This window comes from Pygocentrus nattereri, chromosome 17 (genome assembly GCF_015220715.1).
Source record: "Pygocentrus nattereri isolate fPygNat1 chromosome 17, fPygNat1.pri, whole genome shotgun sequence".
Lineage (NCBI taxonomy): Eukaryota > Metazoa > Chordata > Actinopteri > Characiformes > Serrasalmidae > Pygocentrus > Pygocentrus nattereri.
The window spans coordinates 5,765,861-5,790,860 of record NC_051227.1 but is presented as its reverse complement, the minus strand read 5'-3'; the positions used below and the strand labels follow the sequence as shown (position 1 = coordinate 5,790,860).

The following is a 25,000-nucleotide window of genomic DNA, read 5'->3' as shown; positions in this document are numbered from 1 at the left end:
ATCCACCACTAGATGGTGCTGCTGTTGAAGAAAAGGACCAAGGCCAAATCTGAGGCCTTAAGACACAATAAAAAGGAATGAATTTACACAGAAACAGTCGGAGCAGCAGTTCTCTTTGTTTTTAATAAACTCATTCATTCTACGCAATTCATTTAAAGGTTTTAAGGCACTTTTAGAATCCAAAGCCAGCTGGAAAAGCTTAAAGGCTTGCACACACACTCACTGTCCACTTCATCAGCTCCACTGACCATATAGGAGCACTGTGTACTTCTAGTTACAGACTGTAGTCCATCTGTTTCTCTGCACCCTGTTCTTCAGCGGTCAGGACCCCCACAGAGCAGGTATTATTTGGGTGGTGGGTCATTCTCAGCACTGAAATAGCCTCCTGTGGGCAGCGTCCTGTGACCACTGATGAAGGACTAGAGGACGACCAGCACAAACTGTGCAGCAGCAGATGAGCTGTCGTCTCTGACTTTACATCTACAAGGTGGACTGACGAGATAGGAGTGTCTGATAGAGTGGACAGTGAGTGGACACAGTGTTTAAAAACTCCAGCAGCACTGCCGTGTCTGATCCACTCGCACCAGCCCAACACACACTAACACACCACCACATCAGTGTCACTGCAGTGCTGAGAATGACCCACCACCCAAATAGTACCTGCTCTGTGAGGGTCCATGGGGGTCCTGACCACTGAAGAACAGGGCGCAGAGAAACAGATGGACTACAGTCTGTAACTGTAGAACTACAAAGCAAAACTACATGGTCAGTGGAGCTGATAAATGACCAGTGAGTGCACATGTATACAATCGGAACCATTCAGACACACGATTTAATCAAGGCACATTGATGTGAATCTATAAGGGGGTGGGGCGGGGCGGAGAGGGGGGCTCATTAAGGAAAGTTACACTGAGAAAATCTCTTTACACACTAGAATAACATGATATTCATAATTCACTATATATTATACATTATTCCAAGCTGAATGTCAAAATAAGAAGAAATTAAACTTTGCTGTTTGATCTAAACTGACCATCGGCTCGAATGTGACCCTTCGGCCTGCTGGTCAATTATGTCAATCGTTTCTTTGCTTTTTTTTGGTATTTCCGCAACACTGCTTTACACCATGTGAACAAAATGGGCTTAATATAAAGGGGAAGTCCAGGGGTGGTGATAGGAACCAGACGTCCACCTCTAAAAGCTCCTCACAGAAAGTTCCTACATGAGATGGTTATGAATTCACTGCTTGATGACCGAGACGCTGTTTAACGACAGTTCTGGGAAGATTTTGGCCTTAAACTCCATTCATGGTGGAGGGATACATAACATGCAGGGTGCTGTGAGGGAAAATAGTCCCCAAAGAAAACTGATTATTCCAGATTTTCCACTATTTTCCATCATCAACATTCCATATAAACTCAGGAGACTCATGTAGGTTCTCTGGTGGTTCTGGATGGTAAATAAAATGTCTGTATTTGTGTTGTCGTCATGGCGACGCCTGGTTCCCATCACCACCACTGTAAAGACATCTGAACCATTTCACACCAAGCCACTTCAGTAAAGACTCCCCTTTAAACATTGCTACTTGGGAAAGATCAGCCCTGTTAGTCCACTGATGTCCATTCCAGCATGGTCAAGCGTCCAAGTGTGTGTGTGTGTGTGTGTGTGTGTGTGTGTGTGTACGTGTGCGGTGCAGTCCTGAAGTCTCAGGCGCTTTGGCATGGAAGTGGAAACCCTGTAAACGCAGTCCGGGCCGACGCGGCCGCCACAGTCACTCGGTCAGGCAGAGGCAAGTCCAGCTGGATCCGAATAAGAGAGAGAATCCTTCACACGGTCCAAAAAAAACGTAAATAAATAACAGTTTGTCCACTGACTGTTCAATCGTTATCAGTATTGCAAGGCTCAGCATCGTGATATGCAAATGAGCCCTTCAGCTAATCAAGAAGTAGTGAACTATACCAAAATAGTGCTTCAGACGTTAGGGGAGCCATTTGGGACACAGCCCTGTAGCGCTGCACAATGCATGGTTTGCTAAACGTTAGTCCTTTGCAATAAGAAAGTGAGCACTATAATCGACTGCAAAACAGCACACTTGACCCAAGTAGTGCACTAGATGCCCAACTGGGAGCCATTTGGGACACAGCCCTATAGCGCTGCACGATACATTATTAGTTGTTATTGTCCATTTTCAATACGAAACTGAGTGCTCTGACCACCTGAAACACAGCACACTTGACCCAAATAGTGCACTAGATGCCCAAAAGGGAGCCATTCAGGACACAGCCCAATAGTGCTGCACAACATAAGGTGAGTTAACTGTTAATCTTCATGACTATGCTGTGCAAATGAACGTCAAATTAGCGCACTGCAACCAAATAGTGCACTCGATGTCCAACAGGAAAGTAATTTGGGACAAAGCCAGATAGAGCTGGATGATATAACGCGATACGGATATTACAGACGCCTGCAATATGCATATGAGCCCCCCAACCAATAAAAAAAATAAAAATAAAAAATAAATAGTGCACTACACTGAAATAGTGTGTTACGAGTCCAATAGGAAGCATTTTAGGACACAGCCAGATCGAGCTGCATGATATATCGATTAATCGTTATCGCAATGTTGGCCTTCACAACACTGATATGGCAGAAGGCTGCAATATGCAAATAAGCCCTCTAACCAATCACAAACTAGTGCACTAGATGCTCAAGGAAGCATTTTGGGACACAGAACTATAGGGCATCATATCATATAACAATTAGTTTCGCAACGTTGTCCTTCACAACACTGATATTGCCGAAGACGGAAATATGCAAATGAGCCCTCCAACCTATCCATTAGTGAGCCATTTGGGACACAGCCCTAAGTGTCTTGCACACTGTTTACCATTACAGCCATACTGTTCTTTGCAACACTGATTAAATAAAAAAAAAAAAAAAAAAAGACATTTCCATATTCAAACCAATCACAGCATTTGTTTCCTGTGTGCTGACCAATCACAGCTCCCGATGAGGTTCTGTGGGAGTTCTGGTTGACATAATCCAACAAAAGTAACGTATTTGGTGAAATTAATGCTAACATTTCATTACTGATCCACCCGTGTGGTGTTATGTTGTATAAGGCATAACGAGAGAGAGAGAGAGAGAGAGAGAGAGAGAGAGAGAGAGAGAGAGAGAGAGAGAGAGAGAGAGAGAGAGAGAGAGAGAAAGAGAGAGAGAGATGTTTTGGTTCTACTGGACGGCCCCCGGTCTGGTCGCCACGTAAACGAAGAGGACGATGAGCAGGACTAGCACGGCCAGCGTGGGCAGGACCACGGTGGCCACCTGCTCTCGCGCCTCCTGCATGGCCTGCTTCCTCTCCTTCTTATCCTTCCACGACTCCTTCTTAGGTTTTCCTTTCAGCTGCCGCATGGTGCCTCACACACATCCACCTCGGAGCTGAAGGTGTTCACACATGCGGAGACGGTCAGCACGGTCCACCTGCAGGAAGCAGAGAAAGAGACATGACCAACATACTGATGGCCTCATTGAAACACCAAGTACTTAAAGTGCAACTCCACCCATTTTCCGAAATTCCTACATGATCCAGCATGTGAGAGGTAAACAGAGCAGTTCAGAGTGATTTGGTGTGAAATAGTTCAGATGTCTTTACAGTGGTGGTGATAGGAACCAGGGGTCACCATGACGACAACACAGATATAAACATTTTATTTACCATCCAGAACCACCAGAGAACCTCCACGAGTATCCTGAGTTTATATGGAATGTTGAGTATGGGAAATAGCGGAAAATCTGGAATAATCAGTTTTCTTTGGGGACACAGGGCGCCCTGCATGTCACGTATCCCTCCACCGTGAATGGAGTTTAAGTTCTCCAAACTATCATAAAACAGCGTCTCAGTCAATAGGCAGTGAATTCAGATCCATTTACTGTAGGAACTTTCAGAGGTGGACGTCTGGTTCCTATCACCACCACTGTGAACAGTTCTGAATCAGTAAGTTTATCTAGAACAGAGAGTTTCACACCAAACCACTCTGAACTGCTCGGTTTACATCTTGACTTTTTACATTTTTTAATACCGGTGGACTTTTTCCCTTTAACTTATAATGTCCAATGATATGCAAGTTTTTCTGCATCTGTTCTTCATGACTGTTACACAACCTAAAGGGCAGCAGGCTTTTTCAAATGGTGTATAAATAAACATAAAAGGAGGTTCTAGATTTGATCTGACAGTGAGGAGATATAAATAGGCTGGAATATAAAACACACAGGAGCATATTCGTTTATCTGAACTTCGATTTCAGGAAAACTCCTAAATTTAGGTGCCTGACGTTATTCAGACTCAGGAGAAGGAGAAGAAAAGGGTGAAGAGGAAGCGGCGGAGCAGGTTGACCACAAGAAAATGATACAGAGGAGGAGGAGGAGGAGGAGGAGGAGAGGAAGGAGAAGAGCAAGTAGGTGTAGAAGAGCATGAAGAAGGAGGACAATCGAGTAAAAGAAGAAAAGAACAAGGAAGCATAAGAGAAAAGGGAGGTGAAAAGAAAAAGGACAAGAAGAAAGAGGAGCAGAAGGAGGAAGACAAGGAGGAGGAGAAGTTGGTGAACATGAAAACGAAAAAAAGGAAGAGTATAAGAAAAATAGCGGAAGAGAAGAAGGAAGAAAATAGTAGAAGGAGGAGGAGAACAAGGAAACAGAATAAGAAAAGATAGAAAAAGAAGCAGTAGAACAAGAAAGAGAAAAAGAAGGAGAACGTGGTGAAGATGATAAATGAAAAGAAAAAGGACGAGAAGAAGAAAAGAGGAGTGCTGGAAAAGAAGACGACAAAAAAAGGAGGGGACGAAGAAAAAAGGACAAGAAGAAAAGGAACAGGAGAAGGTGATGCAGGAGAAAATCAAGAAGAACAACAGAAGACGAAGAAGAAGAAGAAGAAGAGTAGGAAGAAGACGAAGAGGAGGAAGAAGAAGAAAAGAAGAGGAGGAAGCAAGCGACGAAGAGGAGGAAGAAAAAAATGAAGTCAAAGAAGAGTAGTAAGAAGACAAAGAGGAGGAAGAAGATGAAGAGGAGGAAGAAGGAGGAGGAAGACAAAGATGAAAAGGAGGAAGAAGATGAAAAAGAAGAGGAGGAAGAAGACGAAGATGAAAAGGAGGAAGAAGATGAAAAAGAAGAGGAGGAAGAAGAAAAAGAAGAGGAGGAAGAAGACGAAGAGGAGGAAGAACAAAAACGAAGAAGTCAAAGAAGAGTAGTAAGAAGACGAAGAGGAGGAAGACGAAGATCAAAAGGAGGAAGAAGGATCATCCAATCAAAAACTAATACACCTCAGCCATTCAGTGCTTGGACCCCTAATTATTGCCACTCTGGATGCCGAGTTTCTACTGAACTATTTCAGCATCATTTCAGTGATATTTGGTTTGTGAAGAGTCAGTCCTGGAAAATTAGTAATTTTCCCCCCATTCTGCTCCTGCAGAAACTCCACACTTGTAGTCATGGCAACCGTGCAAAGGCCAGCAAGAAGAACGCAGAGAGAGAGAGAGAGAGAGAGAGAGAGAGATAGAGAGAGAGAGAAAGAGAGAGAGAGAAAGAGAGAGAGAGAGAGAAAGAGAGACAGACAGAAAGAGAGACAGACAGACAGAGAGACAGACAGACAGAGAGACAGACAGACAGAGAGACAGGGGAGACAGACAGACAGACAGACTCTCCAGGCCCGAATTCCCACTCAGACCGCCCGACAAACAGGAACTGGGAGTGAGCGTCTGGACCCGCGGAGGATGTGGGGCGGGTCAGCACTGGGCGGCTCCGGCTCTGCGTTCTACTAAACAATGTGGAGTAAAGAACACAAACACTGCACAATCGCTGAGAGAACATCAGCGCTGAAGAACGTCAGATCGTCTGTAAGAGCACCAACGCAGTCACTGACCACGCTGAGGCAGGAGCTGCTGACCCAGACTGACCGAGACCGCGGGGTCTCATAACACACTCGTTTAACACCATAACACACTCGTTATCAGTCCAACAGCGCAATGAGGGGACAGACGTCTAACCGACACCCTCAGGGACGGTCTGCGTGTGTACACACACACACACACACGCACACCTTCTACGCTGTACACAATCCAATTAAACAGAACTAATTATGCTCTTTTTTAATAAAACATTAATAGGCCAGTGTTTTTAAGTACTGACGATATACAGGATAAACTCATAAAAGCTTATTTAACATAATTTATAACAAAACTGATAACTGTCCAGTTCTAATATGTGCACGTGTAATAAAATATAAATTAAAAAATATTATGATATTTTATATTATGATTATATATATATATATATATATATATATATATACACACACACACGCTTATTTAACTAGACTTATCGAAAAATCTCCTGTACATATCTATTTTGCTATATACACACACAAACCTTAGAAAGTTAATGTAGAAATGATTTATTCATAGTAATTTTGGAGCATTTTGATTGGACCATTAACCTGTAATTTTAACCCAAATTAAAAAGGTTACAGGAGCCTTTAAACTGTGCAAAAAAGCAAAACACCTACAGACGTTCATGCTAACTACAGACGTTATCCATGAATATTCACGTATGTAAATGAGCTCCCTGTTCTGATTGGCTGCTCTGTATCTGCATTGTGTCTTATTTAAAAGAGCAGTCCAGTCCAGAACTTCCTCACATCATCATTAGCGTTCTTCCCCAATATTCCCAAAGTGCGCATCAGAACATCCTCAGCATGCTGACCCGCGGGAAAGATGGTTCTTCAGTAAAGACAACGGAATTTCACACTTAAAGGGTTCTTCGCATGTTACTGATGGAGAAAGTGTTGTATATGGTTCTATATAGCACCAAAAAGGGTTCAAGCTTGGCATCATACATACGCTTTTTGGTGCTATCTAGAACCATTTTCAAAAAGGTGCTGTTTAAACCCATATACAACACATCCTCAAAGCAGAGAAGAACCACTTGTCAATTTTACCATGCACAGAAACATTTAAGCATGCAGATGGTTCTATGCAGAACTCCTGGTTCTAGATACAAGCACTCCCTGTTCTAAAGAACCTTTGAAGAACCTTCCCTGGTCTTTAAAAAAAATAAAAATAAAAAAAAGAGAGAGACATGCCAGAAAGTGCACTAAAACAGGGAGCGTGAACTCTGGGATAGAGCGTCACTCTCGCTCCCTAAATAGTGCACTACGTAAGAGACTTGGTCTCGGTTTGGAACACGCCCCAAACGCCTCTCTGCTGCTGGTTCAGCTCAAAATCTCCCACCACAAACTAAGAATAGCGCAACAGGTGGGCGCGCGACGCGTTTTTATTTGTTGATTTACATGAAAACAAACAAAAACAAATAAATAAATAAAGGCAGAAGCATGAAAAGCTTGATTCTGTGCCACCAACTTCACAGGAGGTGTTTTTCTTAATTACCCGTTCCACCTTAAATGGTGCAGCAGATACATTGAGGCGCCTGGTGGGAACTAGGTAAGCAAACACACACACACACACACACACACACACACACACACACACACACACACGGTACCGTGCACACGCGCGCGCGCGCGCACACACACACACACACACACACACACACACACACACGGTACCGTGCACACGCGCGCGCACACACACACACACACTCACTCCCCCAGTGGAACGTGCCAGAAGTCGCGCGCGTGCCTCACCTCGCTCTCGCGCTGCCATTAAAGTTATCTATCGGGCTTCTATCTGTAGTTTCTCCCCTCCGCTCCGCGTGAACTCCGCGCCGCGCGCCCCTCGTGCGCTCCTCCTCTGCTCTGCAGCGAAAGGGAAAAGTTGGGAGCTCGGTGCTCGCGCAGTACGGCGAGAGCGCGAGGACAAAAAAGTAACAGCCGAGACGCACGCGCCGTGCCCGGTGCGCTACGGACCACGTGGTCGTAAAAAACAATCCGAAAGACACCGCGCGCGTCTGTCCGCTCGGCCGGGTTTACTGCGCGCGTCTCCGAGCAGGCGCTGCTGCAGACCCCCGCTGCTCGGGACCGGGACCCTCCGCCGCTGAGCCGGGATTAAGATCCCTTACGTGGCAGCAGAGCGGGCGGAGCGGAGCAGCGCCCCCCACCGGCGGAGGAGGGGGCTTTCGTACACGTCATCAAAAAAAAGTGACTCCCTAAAAATAAACCATGGAAGCCACTGGAGTCATAATGATCATAATTATGAGATAGGAAGTCATAATTAGGAGAAAGCAGGTCATAAAAATGAGCTACTAAGTCATAAACACCACAATTATGACATAGTAAGTCATAAGTACGAGATACCAAGTCATAATTATGAGATACTAAGCCATACATATGAAATACTAAATCACTAAGTCATTATTATGAGATACTAAGCCATACATATGAAATACTAAATCATAATTATGAGACACTAAGTCATTATTATTAGATCCTAAGTCATGGTTATGAGATACTAAGTCAATTATGAGACACTAAGTCATGATTATGAGATAAGTCAATTATGAGATAAGTCAATTATGGGCTACTAAGTCATAATTATGAGATACTAAGTCAATTATGAGACACTAAGTCATGATTATGAGATAAGTCAATTATGAGATACTAAGTCAATTATGAGACACTAAGTCATGATTATGAGATAAGTCAATTATGAGATACTAAGTCAATTATGGGCTACTAAGTCATAATTATGAGATACTAAGTCAATTATGGGCTACTAAGTCATAATTATGAGATACTAAGTCAATTATGAGATACTAAGTCATAATTATGAGATACTAAGTCAATTATGAGATACTAAGTCAATTATGAGACACTAAGTCATGATTATGAGATAAGTCAATTATGAGATACTAAGTCAATTATGAGACACTAAGTCATGATTATGAGATAAGTCAATTATGAGATACTAAGTCAATTATGGACTACTAAGTCATAATTATGAGATACTAAGTAAATTATGGGCTACTAAGTCATAATCATGAGATACTAAGTCAATTATGAGATACTAAGTCATAATTATGAGATGCTAATTCAATTATGAGATATTAAGTCTTAATTATGAGACACTAAGTCATAATTATGAGATAAGTCAATTATGAGACACTAAGTCATAATTATAAGAGACTGTCATAATTATAATGTTGAGATACTAAGTCATAATTGTGTCAAACCTTCTCATTATCAGTAAATGGCTGTATCTAATCGAGTTCTAAGTGAACTAAAGCTGTATAAAATATTATTGTGACTTCAAAACATCCCAAAACTGCTAAAACTGTCCTTTTACTGCCACCTTACATTTATAGACACTTGATATCAATTTTGGTAAATTGATCTGTTTATTTCTCTAATCTTCTCAATTTCCACCCTGACCGTGTAAACATTATTCTCTTTACTTACAACGAATAAACAAATAAACAGCTTTCTTTTGTTTTGGAGTTTTATTAATATTTCTCTCAGAAATATTACGTAAGTGCAGTGATTTTTTTGTAATTATTTTTATTTACACTGACCTAATATATACGTTTACTTGCACTTCTGAAGTAATGAATTAAATACATGAAAAAAGCTTCTTTTTTTCTCATAAAACCTGAAACTTTTCAAACGTTTGATATGAATGTTGTCAGGAAAATAAACTTCACAGGTTTCGAATAATTATTAGGATGACAGAAAACACGAATAATTATAATTATTATAGGAATTTTGGGCCGGTTATTAGTTATTGGTTTATTGATTATTAGAAGAGCACACAATATAAAAGCAGCAAACATTTACAAATGATGAAATAAAAAAAAAACAATTAAAAAAACATCAAAAATGGCTTTGATCTGACTTTGATATTATATTAAATATGCTGATTCGGTTGACTCCTGTACATGATAATATATACAATAAACATAGTTTTGTATTAGAGAAATATGACTTGTTTTCATTATAAATGCAGAGAAATGTCAATAAATTACACATTTGCTGGAACAGGGTGGACAATGAGGCTAGACTGACCACTTACAGCTCATACGCAGCCACAAACACAGCAACCGCTGCTAAAGGATAAACATTGCACACAGATATAATAACAGAATATGCATGTAGTTGTTTACTGGAATGTCCTCATAGAAAAGCTCACACATTTCATATTATACAGTAAACTATTCAACTACATCACACATTCACGTCTATTTCCTCCTCGTTTCTACACTCACTGTACACTTTATCACCTCCACTGACCACATAGATGGGTTTTGTAGTTCTACAGTTACAGACTGTAGTCCATCTGTTTCTCTGCACCCTGTTCTTCAGTGGTCAGGACCCCCATGGACCTCCACAGAGCAGGTACTATTTGGGTGGTGGGTCATTCTCAGCACTGCAGTGACTCTGACGTGGTGGTGGTGTGTTAGTGTGTGTTGCGCTGGTGCGAGTGGATCAGACACAGCAGTGCTGCTGGAGGTTTTAAACAGTGTGTCCACTCACTGTCCACTCTATTAGACACTCCTACCTCGTCAGTCCACCTTGTAGATATAAAGATGTAAATAGCTCATCTGCTGCTGCACAGTTTGTGTTGGTCATCCTCTAGTCCTTCATCAGTGGTCACAGGACGCGCCCACAGGATGCTGGCTGTATATTTTTGGTTCTCAGTCCAGCGACGCTGAGGTGTTTAAAGACTCTGATCCAGTGTCATATTTAAGTGTGTCAACAAAACATGCTATTGGCCTGGGGGATCTATAACTTTTGCCTGTGTGGCTGTATATGAGGGCGTGTGCTACATTAGTGAGTGTGTTGAGTGTGTTCTGCGTCCTATACGTTTGTGTCCACTTGCGATGCGGGCCAGCTCCTTCTTCGTCTCCCAGCGCTGCAGGGTGGACGCCCAGCGCTCCAGCTCTGGCTCCGCAACGCACAGCAGGACCTGAACACAGAACAGCACAACACTCCCTATTTAAACAAACATAAGCTGCGTTCACATTACAGGCCACGTTGCTCAAATCCGATTTCTTGCTCAAATCCGACCTCTAACACGACGGTTCACACGCGTTTAGGTCAGTGACTCAAACCTGTCTTTAATGTGGTGAACCAGTGGCCTGAAATGACCCTCATGAGCTCCTCCTACTCAGTAACGTCACGTGACTGAATCACTGCATCATCAGCACAAACTAACGAGCAGAACGAGCTTCGCTGAGAAGATCCTTAACTCTGATCAGCTCTCAGCTTCGTTATTAGAGCCAGACGGAGGAGGAAAAGGTGAGATGAGCTGCTGCTGGCAGAGTAACTCTGGATGATGCGCAGTGGGAAAACAGCACATGAATTCCGATCTGAGCGTCACTTTAAGGTCACACAGCCACGAAACGGATACGCGACTGATCTAGAACCACATATAAAGTGACCCAGGTCGGATTTTTAGAGCTGGAGATACGAGGACGACGTAGCTAACAAGTAATAAAAGCTAACACCTCACCTACTAGCATTATGCTAACCGACTAAATCACCACAGACTCGCATCAAAGCGCATGGAGTTGTTCAGTAATGTGGCTGATCATTATAAGTGAAGTAAAGGTTAGATTAGTACTAATATTTTGAATGAAAATTTCCAAAAAATAAATAATTCACATTTTTTACTAATCATTTTGCTCTTGATTACCCAGGGTGTCAATATTTGTGTGTGTACATATAAATATATGTCTCTTAAACCTACCTATGCGCTTGAACTGAACACCTGGCATCTTTTCTTTGCTGTAAGTTCATGAACTGTGATCCGTTCCTGAGTGTTTTAGTGTTTATAGTGCTTATGCTGGTTTAACTGCCGCTAAATCGCAGCTAGTGTGTCTGGTGACGTGACTGGTGTGGTAGAATTGAGATGTAACCACTGTCAAATAGACTGTCGTTGGTGGAGGATGGTGGGAGCGCACATTACATTGCAGTGCATGCTGGGGATTGTTGTTCAGTGCATTGTGAAATGGGCTAATATCAAAGGAAAGTTAAAATAATTTTGGGTGGCTGGACTCTCCCTTAGTGATAGGGTGAGAAGTTCAGTCATCCGGGAGGGACTCGGAGTAGAGCCGCTGCTTCTTCACGTCGAGAGGAGCCAGCTGAGGTGGTCTGGGCATCTGGTTAGGATGCCTCCTGGACGCCTCCCTCGGGAGGTGTCACAGGCAAGTCCACCAGGGAGAAGACCCTGGGGAAGACCCAGGACACGCTGGCGTGACTATATCGCCCAGCTGGCCTGGGAGCGCCTCGGAATCCCCCTTGGAGAGCTGGTGGAAGTGGCTGGGGAAAGGGAGGTCTGGGCCTCATTGCTTAGGATGCTGCCAATGACCCGAACCCCGGAGAAGTGGAAGAGAATGGATGGATGGATGGATGGACGGGGTCTAGAAGATGAAGAATGTTCAAATTGTTCATTGCAAATGTTTTGTGCTTGTTAAACACTGCACATGTGGAGATGAAGAGAGACGAAAGAAATCAGAGTAAGAGTCACATACACTGAGCTCGAATCCGGCCTCTATCAGATTTCTTAATCAGATTTCTAGGCCTTAATCTGATATAAGCAATCAGGGCAGGCTGTATACACGGCCACTCGTACAATCAGATAACGCCTGAAATCTGATAATGGTCGGATAATGAAGGGCATGTAAACACACTCAGTGATCTATCTAGGAAAAACAGGCACTGTTACCTGTGAAAACCAGTTACTACTGTTAGGTGTGTATTAGAGTGAAAATGAGTGTTACATAAAGTTATGTAGAAAAATGAATGAAAGTACAGACAAAATTCAAGCTGATGCTACTGTTTTTAGCTTCATGCTAATGCACTTTTGTCCCTGTTTATAGATAACGGTGTATCATAGTGTCCGAAACCACATAATCAAGTCTATAAGGCTGCAGGGGAGTTGGATTTGTTGGATTCTCAAGTCATATCTTTGGAGATGACTGTCCGCTCTGTTATGAGAGATCAGATCGGATTTGTGTTTCCAGACATCACCAGTCTGTCTGTATGGGTTACCGTGGTAACAAAACAGGCGTCAATAACTACATAGCTATGCTGCTGATGTGGATTTCAAACGCTTATGCAGGAGAGATGGAGGAGCATCATCTCGCCCTCCAAACTCTTCAGAACTCTCCGAATCTTCTGAATCACGGTGAAATCCAATTTGAGCGTCCAGACTGCGACGCGTCTGTAAAAACCTGATTGGATACCAGTTTAAACCACCTCCAAATGTGGTTTGCATCCGATTCACAAAAGCCAGATTTCATGTATTTGTTTCTGTCTAGACCATCAAAGGCTGTGTTCACACAGTAGGCCAAATCTGATTTTCTTACCAAATCAGATTTTTTTGTTTGGCTGTTTACACTATCTTTTAAATGTGATCTGAATGCGACATCAGTCTGAACAGATCAGCTCCTAAACTGACCCGTATACGCAAAAGAACAGAGCTTCACGCTGCTTCATGTGGCTCATCCAGACGTAAACAGATCGGATACGTGTCTGATTTCAGTACCACATATGACAGTGTCTCAGATCGGAAGTGAGGACGTCAGATTCAGTGTGTTTATCTGTTCACACTCACACAAACACATCTGTGTCACATATGAAGAAAAAGATCAGACGTGGGCCACTTTTTTACTTGCTGTGTGAACAAAGCCAAAATCCAATCTGGATACACCAAAAAATCAGATTTGTGCTGGCAGTCTGAACACAGCTTAGATCAACTGAACAACAACAAAGGGTCTGAGGCGAGTGCGTGATGATTTAGACCTGCAGTTATCATCATGCTAATCTATATAGTTCCAATTCTAAAATTAAGGAAACGTGTGAATTAGATTCTCCTCCAGATCCTAAACCGTAGCTGTAACTCACCGAGCCGTTACTGGAGGATATCTCGCCAGTATCCTGCCCTGGAGCTGGGATGTCCTTCACATTCCCTCTGGACTCAGGATGCTCCTCAGGTTCCACCCTGTTCTGCTCCACTTCACTGTTCAGGCTGTCAAACTTGGAACAGAACCAGCTGTGCGCCTCTTGCAGGTTCTCTGAAATCTGCGGACAGAAGAGTGGGACGGATGAAGGATGGAGTGAAATGCAAAAAACTAAAAAGGCGCTCAGGATTGGGGACCAAAACATTCTCCTATTTATTTACTTAAAACTTTCTTTTGAGAATTTTTCTAAGCTTATTTCAGTGGTTGATTCTATCTGCAGGTCAACAGCCAAATAAAGTGTTCTCTAAATAAGTCAAGAGAGGTGTGGTCTATAGTTGGGTCAGTCCAGTGGTTGCATTTTCAAAGAGCATCCCGGCGAATGTCATCATCGTAAGAAATTCTTAGTTACCTCATGTTGATTTGACTTGCACTATATTTCCAGAAGTTTTCACTCACCCATCCAAATCTTTGAATTCAGGTGTTCCAGTCACTTCCATGGCCACAGGTGTATAAACCCAAGCCCCTAGGCCTGCAGACTGCTTCTACAGACATTAGTGAAAGAATGGGTCGCTCTCAGGAGCTCAGTGAATTCCAGCGTGGTGCCGAGATCGTCGTCGAGAAGTCCAGTCGTGAAATTTCCTCAATACTAAATATTCCACAGTCAACTGTCAGTGGGATTATAACAAAGTGGAAGCGATTGGGAACGACAGCAACTCAGCCACGAAGTGGTCGGCCACGTAAAATGACAGAGCAGGGTCAGCGGATGCTGAGGGGCATAGTGCACAGAGGTCACCAACTTTCTGCAGAGTCAATCACTACAGACCTCCAAACTTCATGTGCCCTTCAGATCAGCTCAAGAACAGCGTAGAGAGCTTCATGGAATGGGTTTCCATGGCCGAGCAGCTGGAATGCACAATGCAAAGCGTGGAATGCAGTGGTGTAAAGCGCCGCCACTGGACTCTAGAGCAGCGGAGAGTTTTTCACACCATGTTGTACGTCTTTCTGTATTAACGTCAAAAGCACAAGTTCAAAAAGAAGGTCCTCAAATGATCTCAAAATCCTCGGAACCCACATCCCCAGAAGACGCGACCTAGTGTTGACTGAGTTCTCTTTGAATCCTCCTTCAATGCACTCACAACAGTCAGATTCCTCTATATGTGGGGGTCCTAAGCACAACCGGTGATACAAAATGTACCGCTGCATGTTGTAGGCAGCTACATGTTTCCACCAGAGGGGGCTCTAAATCTCCAAATCCTACATAGTGCTGCTTTACTGATATGCACTCAGTTGATAATTATGATTATTCACAACTTCTAAAGCATTCGTTATGTAAATATTGACTAATTTCTACTGGATTTTGCATGTAACGCCCTCATAAGCCTAGCTCAATGTAAATGCTTAGTGTGATGGTAGATGTACCTGCTGAGACTCCTGGCTGACCTCCCTCATCCTCAGCTCTGTTTCATCTCTCTCTGCACTTAACTTCACTACCCACTCCTCCAGAATCTACACACACACACACACACACACACACACACACACACACACACACACACACACACACACACACACACACACACACACTTCAGCTCTTAGTCTGAGGTAGAAGCTCCACTAGGCCAGTAATTCTAAAACCATTCCACCCACCTTTGTGGACTGTAAAAGCCACTCACTCCCCCAACTTACTGTGGTTTTATGGAATTTCCCTCAAATGTTTGAAAGTGTTTACATGCCCTCAATAATCTGATCATAACCAGATTTCTGCAATTATATGATTATTAAAAGGGTCCTGTAAACAGCACACTCTGATTTCTTAGATCAGACTAAGGTCTAGAAATCTGATAAAGAGGCTGGATTTTAGCTGAATAATCATATTTCTCAGTGCTGTGAACTCTGACTCTGATTTCTTTCGGATTTCTCAGTCTGTGCATGAGTGAAATCAGACGGCGACACCATAGCAATGCAGACAACAATCTCGCTTCGCTAGTAGCTAAACAAAAGGGCAAAGAGAAAGATTCAAGATGAACATCGATGACTTGGACCTATTATTTATAACTCCAGCTGCAGGGAGAAACTGACACACACTAAAAGGCTGTGAAACTAAAGTCAGTTTCTTGTTTAAATTCTCCTGTTTCACCTGAAATGGTGAGGCAGTTACCTTCTCTCACCATTTAAGATGAAACAGGAAATTTTGATCAAGAAACTGGTCATTAAAAGTCGAACGTTGGGCGAGATTTTACAGAAACTGTTCTAAACTTAAGGGAAAGTTTCCTGCTAGAGATGTGAGAAAAGCAGCTATAGCTGAGCTACAGATTAAAGCAGAGTAAATAAGTCTGCATTTTTTTTGCCTATATATATATATATATATATATATATATATATATATATATATATATATATATATATATATATATATATATTTTTTTTTAGCCTTTACTAGGACATCAGCACATACTGAGGACATATTTACAGCCAAGATGGAAAAACATTACTTCAGTAAAATGGATATAAAGTGTTGGGGCTCCCAAGTTGGCTAGATTTTTGTTGAAGTGGGACAAAATGGCTTTTCTTAACGTTTGGGCTGCGACCCAAGTTAGAATCAACCAAACACCCAGTCTGGTGCACTAAGTTCAGTATTAAACAAAAAACAAGTGGTTTTCTTGAGCAGATTGTGCTGGTTTTTTTTTTATTTATTTTTGAAGTAAATACGTCTAATTGGTTTAAATCCTTTTGAAGGCTGAGTTTGGAGATGGAGAACTAACTTTGCATTTCTCCTGCAGTGTGCGATTGAGCGTCCTCTCTGCCTGGAGCTCCCCCTGCTGGCTGGAGGACAGAATCTGCAACTCGGCCTGCAGATCTGCCATCTCACTGCGCACCTGCAGAAATGCCTGAGACTGACACACACACACACACACACACACACAACTGTTTTTAAAAGCTGCTGTTATTTACGTAAAGCAGTCTGAACGGCCTTTGTGCCTGAAATGTGCTTTATAAATGAACACTGTACTCAGTCATATGCTGTCATGAGCCGTCAGACTATGTTCAGTCACATAATCCAAAACACTGTTTTGTGTTTGTGTGTTTTGTGTATATGTGGCTGTATTGAGGTACCTGTTCATAACACCTCCTCTCATATTCATTCTTCGAGCTCTCAAGGCTTTTTATCTCCCTTTCCAACTCCTGCAGGAACACAAACAGATTTCCTTACCTTTACATCATCACTAATGACCCATTTCTGTAGAAAAGTTTTGACTAGTGAGCGTCTGTGTGTGTATTTTCTGTATATATATATATATTTGTGAGAACCAGTGGTCACATCGTGGTTGAATTCTAGCCTTAAGTTTTGCTACAAACTGCACAAAATCTCTTCAGAGAAGTGGAGAGTGAATAAATTTCATAATTAAATTGGGTAAATAAATAGATACATACTTAAATATCTGCATGATTAAGTTCTTGAGATTATTCAGAGTGGTTTGGTGTGAAACAGTGATAGGAACCGGATGTCCATCTCTAAAATAAACTGGTTATGAACACCTTTTGGGCAGGAACTCACTTTTAAAAAATCCATTCGTGGTGGAGGGATACATGCAGGGCGCTGTGAGGCAAAATAGTTCCAAAAGAAAACTAATTGTTTCAGATTTTCCACTGTTTTCCATCATCAACATTCCATATAAATTCAGAAGACTCATGTAGCTTCTCTGAAGACATTTGAACCATTTCACACCAAACCGCTCTGAGTAACTGTACAGAACAGCAGAACAGCCTGTATAGGTTAATTTATCCAAATTAGTTGGTTCCTGTTCTGCTGCTTTTACGGCTTAGTTTACGGATGGCATTTAAACTATGTTTACACACTGGTTGAAGAAAGTGAGGAAAGTTCAGTTTTCCATAATATGGGCCCTTTAAAACGGCACCTTTTATGTTTAAAGGTGCAGTGTGTAAGATTTAGTGATCTAGTGGTGAGGCTGCATATTGCACCCAACTGAAATCCCCCTCCCTCACCCCTCCCTTTCCAAGCGTGTAGTAGAACCTACAGCGGTCGTCAGGTTTTCTTTCTCTTCTTTGACGGCGAGGATTCACTCTCTCACTTTTTCTTGCTAAATAATAAATCTGATCCTCCATTTGTCTAAATTTGGGTTCTCAAACTTCTCACAGCAGCCAGCACCGACATCAACCACTGATTCATCTTCTTTATCAGCCTCTGATGGAAGAGGAGCTGCTTCCTCTGCAGATTTGAAGGGCTCATTCTCAGCCAACAAATGAAAAAATGGGTTTGTTTACTATATTTCATTTTTGCTAATATATCACTCTAAATGTTACACACCGCACATTTAAACACAGTTATAATAATAATGAATGTAGGATTAGGGCAGTAATTGCTGTGAATAGAGATTACGTGTCACACCCTCATTCTCTGAGAGCTGCTCAGGGCCACTCTGCTGTCCAGGTGCTGCTTTAGCTGGGCTTTCTGGGCTTTAATTCTGGACCTCTGACTGGATACTAGGTTCTCCAGCTCAGACACTTTCTCACGCAGCTCCCGATTGGCTCGTGACAGGTCACCTGACCTGCTGGACGCATCTTCAAGTGCTTTCTTCAGCTGGCAGATAGGAGGAGAGATTAAAATGGGAGAAAAGTGGACAAATAATGAGCAGATCAGTATATACAGTCAAAACTTTGGCCGACCCACCTAAAAATTGAATGCACAATCAGTTTTTTCCTATTGTAATAAAAAATTAAAATGAAAATGCAAAAGTTATGGAACATTTTCCAAGATGTTAAACTCCAAATGTGGTAAACAAATAGAAATTAATATTAAAATTAAGATAGAATTTAAAATGTGCAGAATTTATTACAATTCTTAAGTGTTTCCCACAGACGATGTGGCAAAAACACTGGAAAAAAATGAACATATGAGCAAATATAATATTTAATTAAATATAATTCATACTACAGATTTAAAAATACATGAATAAAAAAATACATAAATTCACAAATGAAAGACTGACTATACATAATGAAAAACTGAGTATCAATCAATCAATAAATGAATTAACCTTTATTTAAACTTGGGAGTACACTGAGGTTGACCCTTATTAACAATGTGGCCCAGCACTGTTTAAAAAGGATCGAAAATAATAAATAAATAATACTTTATTTTATAATACTTTAAATAGTTTATGACAGAAAAGGTGTAGTAAAGAAACTGAACAAGAAAAATCATGTTAAAACCGTACATAAGATAAATAAAAATGATGCAAATAAAATTCAGAAATAACAACAAATAAAACGAATATAAATTTAATAAAAAATAAAGTAGTAGAAATAAAAAAAAGCAAATGAGTAGGGTAAAAAAGTCAAATAGAAACTAACACGGCAGCTGCAATGATAAACAAAATCAAATAAATGACATCAATAATAATAATAATAATAATAATAATAATAATAATAATAATAATAATAATAGTAACAATAAAAATAATAAATCAACAAAGAAAACAACTAAAAAAGCAATAAAAAAATAATAACTAAATCATCCAAACGAGTTGAGGACTCTCAGTATAAATATAAGTATAAATATGAATATGAACATAAATGTAAATAAATAATATGTATATTCCACTTCTGTGTGTTTTTGCGCATCAATACTGTTTACACTTTAACTTGTGCTAAAATAATTAAACAAGTCTAACTGAGCTGTTGTGAGGTCAGAGGCGCTGACCAATCAGGGAGTACCTCAGCCACGCCCCGCTGAGCCGACTTCCTCCTGTGATGCTTTTCTCGGTGCAGCTGCTGCCTCAGGGTGTCAACCTGCTCAGCCAAGTGGCCAATCTCTTCCCTTGCCTCCTGTAGCTCCGCCTCCCTGATGACATCATTCACGCACAGAGACACACCCACCAGTCCCTTTAATCACATCACCCATGCTAGCAGTCCTGTGGTCACTCTCAGAACCTGACCAGCTCTAACAGAAATGTGGTACCACACTCACTTAAAAAAGATGGTTCTTAAAGGGTTCTTTAGTAAAGGCAGTGGTTCTATTATTATTCATATAAAATATGAATAACCTCTCTCTAACCTCTCTCTGAGTGCGCTGAGGTGTTGCTGCAGCGTCTCCTGTGTGGACAGTTTGGACAGTAAGGCTGTCTCCAGGCTCCTGTTGTCCAGCTGAGCTGAGTCCAGTGCTTCATACACAGCGGCCACCTTCAGCGGTCAGAGAGGGGGCAGTGAGAATGTGTGTAAATGTGTTTCATCTGTATAAATGATCATTTGTGTGTACCTGTGTGTAGTTGTTCTCCCCGGACGAGGCTCTTTGGTGTTGTTTTGTGTGCTCCGCCCCCATAGCCTTTAGCTCCGCCCCCAGCTGCCGCACTTCAGTCTGAAGACAAACAAATATACAGCCTGGAGATCAGATATAGTCATGTGCAAACATAAGGGGCGTGGCTAAATCTAAATCTTTCAATTTAAGATTAGATTAGATTAAGAGACCCTTATTAGTCCCACAACAGGGAGATTTCATCTCAGCATTTATCCTGTCTGTGCAGTGAAACACCATATACACACTAGTGAATGCACACATAGACACTAGGGGGCAGTAAGCACACATGCCCGGAGTGGTGGGCAGCTCTATCCGCAGCGCCCGGGGAGCAGCTGAGGGTTAGGTGCTTTGCTCAAGGGCACTTTAGTCATGTATTGTCGGCTCTGGGGATCGAACCAGCAACCTTCTGGTCACAGGGCCGGTTCCCTAACCTCCAGCCCACGACTGTCCCTACTATAAAAGAAATCAAGATCTAGCAAACCAAACACAATTTGACAATTTGAATTGTGAAAATGCAGAACATTATTTTATTCGCGGTCTGATTTTTGTGAACTCCCTCAACCATCACTGTCATCTCTGCTGTTGGCACGGCAACAACCAAGCTGACTGATCAGCTGTGTGACCCAACAACTGGAATTTTATGACAAACAGTAAAAGAAATAATTCATCTTCTGCTTTAATATGGATGGTGTTAGAGAGACAGAGAGAGAGAGAGAGAGAGAGAGTGACCACCAAAGAACAACCTTTTCTTTTACTTACTTTTATATATATATGTATTGTTATATACCTGACACATAGTAAATAGAATATGTTTTGTTAATATATATATGTATACACTTTTGTATTATTCATTAACACTTTCCCTTCTTAATTGTTGTATAGTTATATATCAATATATTTTGCACTTTTGTTTTTATTTATTTACTTACTTACTTTTACTATATAGATGATTGTTACAGTGCTTTGACAAAAGAAATTTAAATTGCCAATAAAATGAAATGAAACTGTGAGAGAGAGAGAGAGAGAGAGAGAGAGAGAGAAAAAGAGAGAGACCTGCAGTTTGCCCTTCTCGTAGGTCAGCTTGTTCTTGCTGTCCATCAACTCCCTCAACATCTGCTCTACCTGCTGCTGAGAAGACTGATGGAGAGAGAGAGACAGAATGAAAGAGAGAGAGAGAGAGGTAGAGGGAGAGAGAGAGAGAGAGAGAGAGAGACATGAGTTAACACATGGTTCTACACTCACTTGCAGGCCACTCTGACCCCACTGACCTTCTAACTTGTGATCTTATACCTGCTGGTGCTGCACTGCTGCCAGTCTTCCCATCAGCCCCCTGTTCTCCTCTTCTCTCTTCTGCAGGGCGGAGCTCATCTCACACAGCTCCACCTGTCAATCACACGCAGGACACAGTCAGACTGGACGAACATCTGCACCTACAGCACCAAACATACACACATCTGTGAATCTGAACCTGGAGCTCAGAGAGCTGCATTTCCAGAGACCCCCGCTCCCTCTGCAGCTTAGAGACAACAGCAGACACCTGAGAGAGAGAGGGGGGAGAGGGAGGGGGCAAAGAAATTGGTATGGGGCAAATACTTTTTCACAGCACTGCAAAATGACTTATGGCTGATAAAACCACACAGATATCAAAAGTGCATGTCAGAAAAAAGCATAAATGCATACAAATGTAGGATATGAGCCCTTTAACTTCTCAGAAATAACTGAAAAGTTCACTGCTTATGTCTGTGTTTGTGTTTATGCCCAGAGTGTGTTCACCTCGGCCTTTGCCTCATCCGTCTCCTTCTGCATGGCCTCTCTCTCTTTAACGGCGCTGCTGACCTCCCCGCGCAGTCGCTCGATGGTTCGGTCCAGCAGGTCCTGATGTGAGGCCGCTGTCTCCAGGGCAACGGCTGAGCTCTGCTGCAGTTTGGCATGGTCCGCCCTCAGAGCATCACTGTTTAGGGGAAACCAACACACCTGCCTGGTTGCTGATCATGTCTCTCAAACTGTATATAATCACTGATTCAAGGAAAAGGTCATGAGGGGTCAGCGCCTTTGAAGGGACAGTCCTGCAGAAGATCAGCCTTACCCAATTTCACCCTGACAATCAGCCAAGACGTGCTAAGTTTGTTTCTTTAGTTTGTTACTGGAGCGATGTGGCTAATGTAGCCACAAGTAATGGAAGCTTATGTAGTTAGTAATGCCTAAATTATCACACAAAGTCTCAGACAGTGAGACCAGTCTCTCTGCAGCGAGTCTCCTGACTGCAGAGACGGTACTGATCACCTGCTGACTGAACTGTGCTGAACCACATAATTCTCCTTACTGCAGAGATGGTACTGATCTCCTGCTGTCTGAACTGTGCTGAACCACATAATTCTCCTTACTGCAGAGACGGTACTGATTTCCTGCTGTCTGAACTGTGCTGAACCACATAATTCTCCTTACTGCAGAGACGGTACTGATTTCCTGCTGTCTGAACTGTGCTGAACCACATAATTCTCCTTACTGCAGAGACGGTACTGATTTCCTGCTGTCTGAACTGTGCTGAACCACATAATTCTCCTTACTGCAGAGACGGTACTGATTTCCTGCTGTCTGAACTGTGCTGAACCACATAATTCTCCTGACTGCAGAGACGGTACTGATCACCTGCTGTCTGAACTGTGCTGAACCACATAATTCTCCTTACTGCAGAGACGGTACTGATTTCCTGCTGTCTGAACTGTGCTGAACCACATAATTCTCCTGACTGCAGAGACGGTACTGATCACCTGCTGTCTGAACTGTGCTGAACCACATAATTCTCCTTACTGCAGAGACGGTACTGATCACCTGCTGTCTGAACTGTGCTGAACCACATAATCCTCCTTACTGCAGGACGGTACTGATCACCTGCTGTCTGAACTGTGCTGAACCACATAATTCTCCTGACTGCAGAGACGGTACTGATCACCTGCTGTCTGAACTGTGCTGAACCACATAATTCTCCTGACTGCAGAGACGGTACTGATCACCTGCTGTCTGAACTGTGCTGAACCACATAATCCTCCTGACTGCAGAGACGTTACTGATCACCTGCTGTCTGAACTGTGCTGAACCACATAATTCTCCTGACTGCAGAGACGGTACTGATCTCCTGCTGTCTGAACTGTGCTGAACCACATAATCCTCCTGACTGCAGAGACGGTACTGATCACCTGCTGTCTGAACTGTGCTGAACCACATAATTCTCCTGACTGCAGAGACGGTACTGATCACCTGCTGTCTGAACTGTGCTGAACCACATAATCCTCCTGACTGCAGAGACGGTACTGATCAACTGCTGTCTGAATTGTGCTGAACCACATAATTCTCCTGACTGCAGAGACGGTACTGATCACCTGCTGTCTGAACTGTGCTGAACCACATAATTCTCCTTACTGCAGAGATGGTACTGATCACCTGCTGTCTGAACTGTGCTGAACCACATAATTCTCCTTACTGCAGAGACGGTACTGATCTCCTGCTGTCTGAACTGTGCTGAACCACATCACTGTATCTCCTCTCTGATTAATACACGCTGTGCAATATATCACAACTATTACTGTAATGACACTTTTCACTATGCACTTTACACTACAGTATTGATGCAACTCAAAGTTAGTCATGTCTATATGTGCTGTTAGACCTCACACCACTCAGTGCCTGCTGTCTGTTAATACAGCAAATCTGTCTCATGGCATGTAAATATGTAAATTGATGCTTTTATACTTTATTTTATTTTTCTTGCACTTTAACTTCTGTCTAGATTTATTTCTATTTCTGCATAGTTTATGTAAGTTTATGTGTAATTAAATGTCTCGGTACTGAAACAGCACAATTTCCTTCTGGGATCACTAAATTGGTTCTTTCTGTTTATCTGTCTTTCTTTCCTTTTGTCTGTCTGTCTTTCTTTCCTTATGTCTGTCTCTTTTTGTCTTTTTTTCTTTCTTTCTTTCATTGTGTTTCTTTCCTTCTGTCTGTCTGTCTTTCTTTCTTTCCTTCTTTGTGTCTTTCTTCCCTTCTTTCCATCTTTCTTCCCTTCTTTCCATCTTTCTTCCCTTCTTCCCGTCTTTCTTCCCTTCTTCCCGTCTTTCTTCCCTTCTTCCCATGTTTCTTTCTGTCTTTCTTCCCGTCTTTCTTCCCTTCTTCCCGTCTTTCTTCCGTTCTTCCCGTCTTTCTTCCCTTCTTCCCGTCTTTCTTCCCTTCTTCCCGTCTTTCTTTCCTTCCATGTTTCTTCCCTTCTTTCCGCCTTTCTTTCCTTCCGTCTTTCTTCCTTTCTTTCCATCTTTCTTTCCTTCTGCTTGCCTGCCTCACTGTTACACTGTTACCCCCCTGCCTAATTCTTTAGTGATATGAAGCTGAAGTCAGATATTCACCAGATTCTTGTTCTAATTTTCGAGTTCCACCTTAAACAGAACAGCAGGTACATTCTGGCGCTTCAGGCGTCGGAACTGCTGGACTATTTAAGGTGGAACAGGAAAGTTAGCGAGCTAGCTATCGAAACATTAGCATGCTAGTACTGATTTTTTTATGCTTGTTATGAAAAAAAAAAACAACCAAAATATCAAAAGATCACACAGCGGTTATTGAAATTTGTAACTGAGAAAATTCTCACGTTTGTGGGTTTCTTTGGTTTCTTGTGGTCCATCTTGTTTTTCTTTTTTTTCATAACACTCTGTTTGTAGTCTCTGAAAAACCTCAATTTGGAGAGTCGCCTCACCCTACCCCTCTATCTCAACAAGAATCAGGACACCCTAC

General features: G+C 42.2%; 2 protein-coding genes across 4 annotated transcripts in view; both read right to left on the bottom strand.

Annotated features, from left to right (window-relative positions):
* Nucleotides 1-1,432: 1,432 nt before the first annotated feature.
* Nucleotides 1,433-8,068, bottom strand: smco4 (single-pass membrane protein with coiled-coil domains 4). The gene is made up of 2 exons (XM_037546464.1): nt 7,694-8,068; nt 1,433-3,480 (listed from the first exon to the last, which is right to left on the bottom strand). Exon 2 carries the CDS (start codon nt 3,409-3,411, stop codon nt 3,232-3,234), a length of 180 nt encoding a protein of 59 aa, XP_037402361.1. The 5' UTR covers nt 3,412-3,480; nt 7,694-8,068; the 3' UTR covers nt 1,433-3,231.
* Nucleotides 8,069-10,591: 2,523 nt separating this feature from the next.
* ccdc150 (coiled-coil domain containing 150) overlaps nt 10,592-25,000 on the bottom strand; it is a 30,361-nt gene continuing 15,952 nt past the window's right edge. For 2 of the 3 annotated variants that reach the window (XM_037546513.1, XM_037546514.1), the window contains 13 exons: nt 21,995-22,172; nt 21,690-21,758; nt 21,512-21,604; nt 21,275-21,358; nt 20,183-20,281; nt 19,982-20,106; nt 19,642-19,768; nt 18,314-18,505; nt 17,020-17,088; nt 16,668-16,799; nt 15,325-15,411; nt 13,850-14,026; nt 10,592-10,907 (listed from right to left, as the gene is read on the bottom strand). In XM_037546513.1, coding sequence (XP_037402410.1) covers nt 10,764-10,907; nt 13,850-14,026; nt 15,325-15,411; nt 16,668-16,799; nt 17,020-17,088; nt 18,314-18,505; nt 19,642-19,768; nt 19,982-20,106; nt 20,183-20,281; nt 21,275-21,358; nt 21,512-21,604; nt 21,690-21,758; nt 21,995-22,172 — 1,576 coding nt within the window. In that variant the 3' untranslated portion in view covers nt 10,592-10,763. The remainder of the gene's footprint in view (nt 10,908-13,849; nt 14,027-15,324; nt 15,412-16,667; nt 16,800-17,019; nt 17,089-18,313; nt 18,506-19,641; nt 19,769-19,981; nt 20,107-20,182; nt 20,282-21,274; nt 21,359-21,511; nt 21,605-21,689; nt 21,759-21,994; nt 22,173-25,000) is intronic. The other variant, XM_037546515.1, reaches the window with a different exon arrangement.

Coding starts and splice junctions, on each gene's coding strand:
- smco4 (XM_037546464.1), bottom strand. CDS start 3,411: ATGCGGCAGCTGAAAGGAAAACCTAAGAAGGAGTCGTGGAAGGATAAG.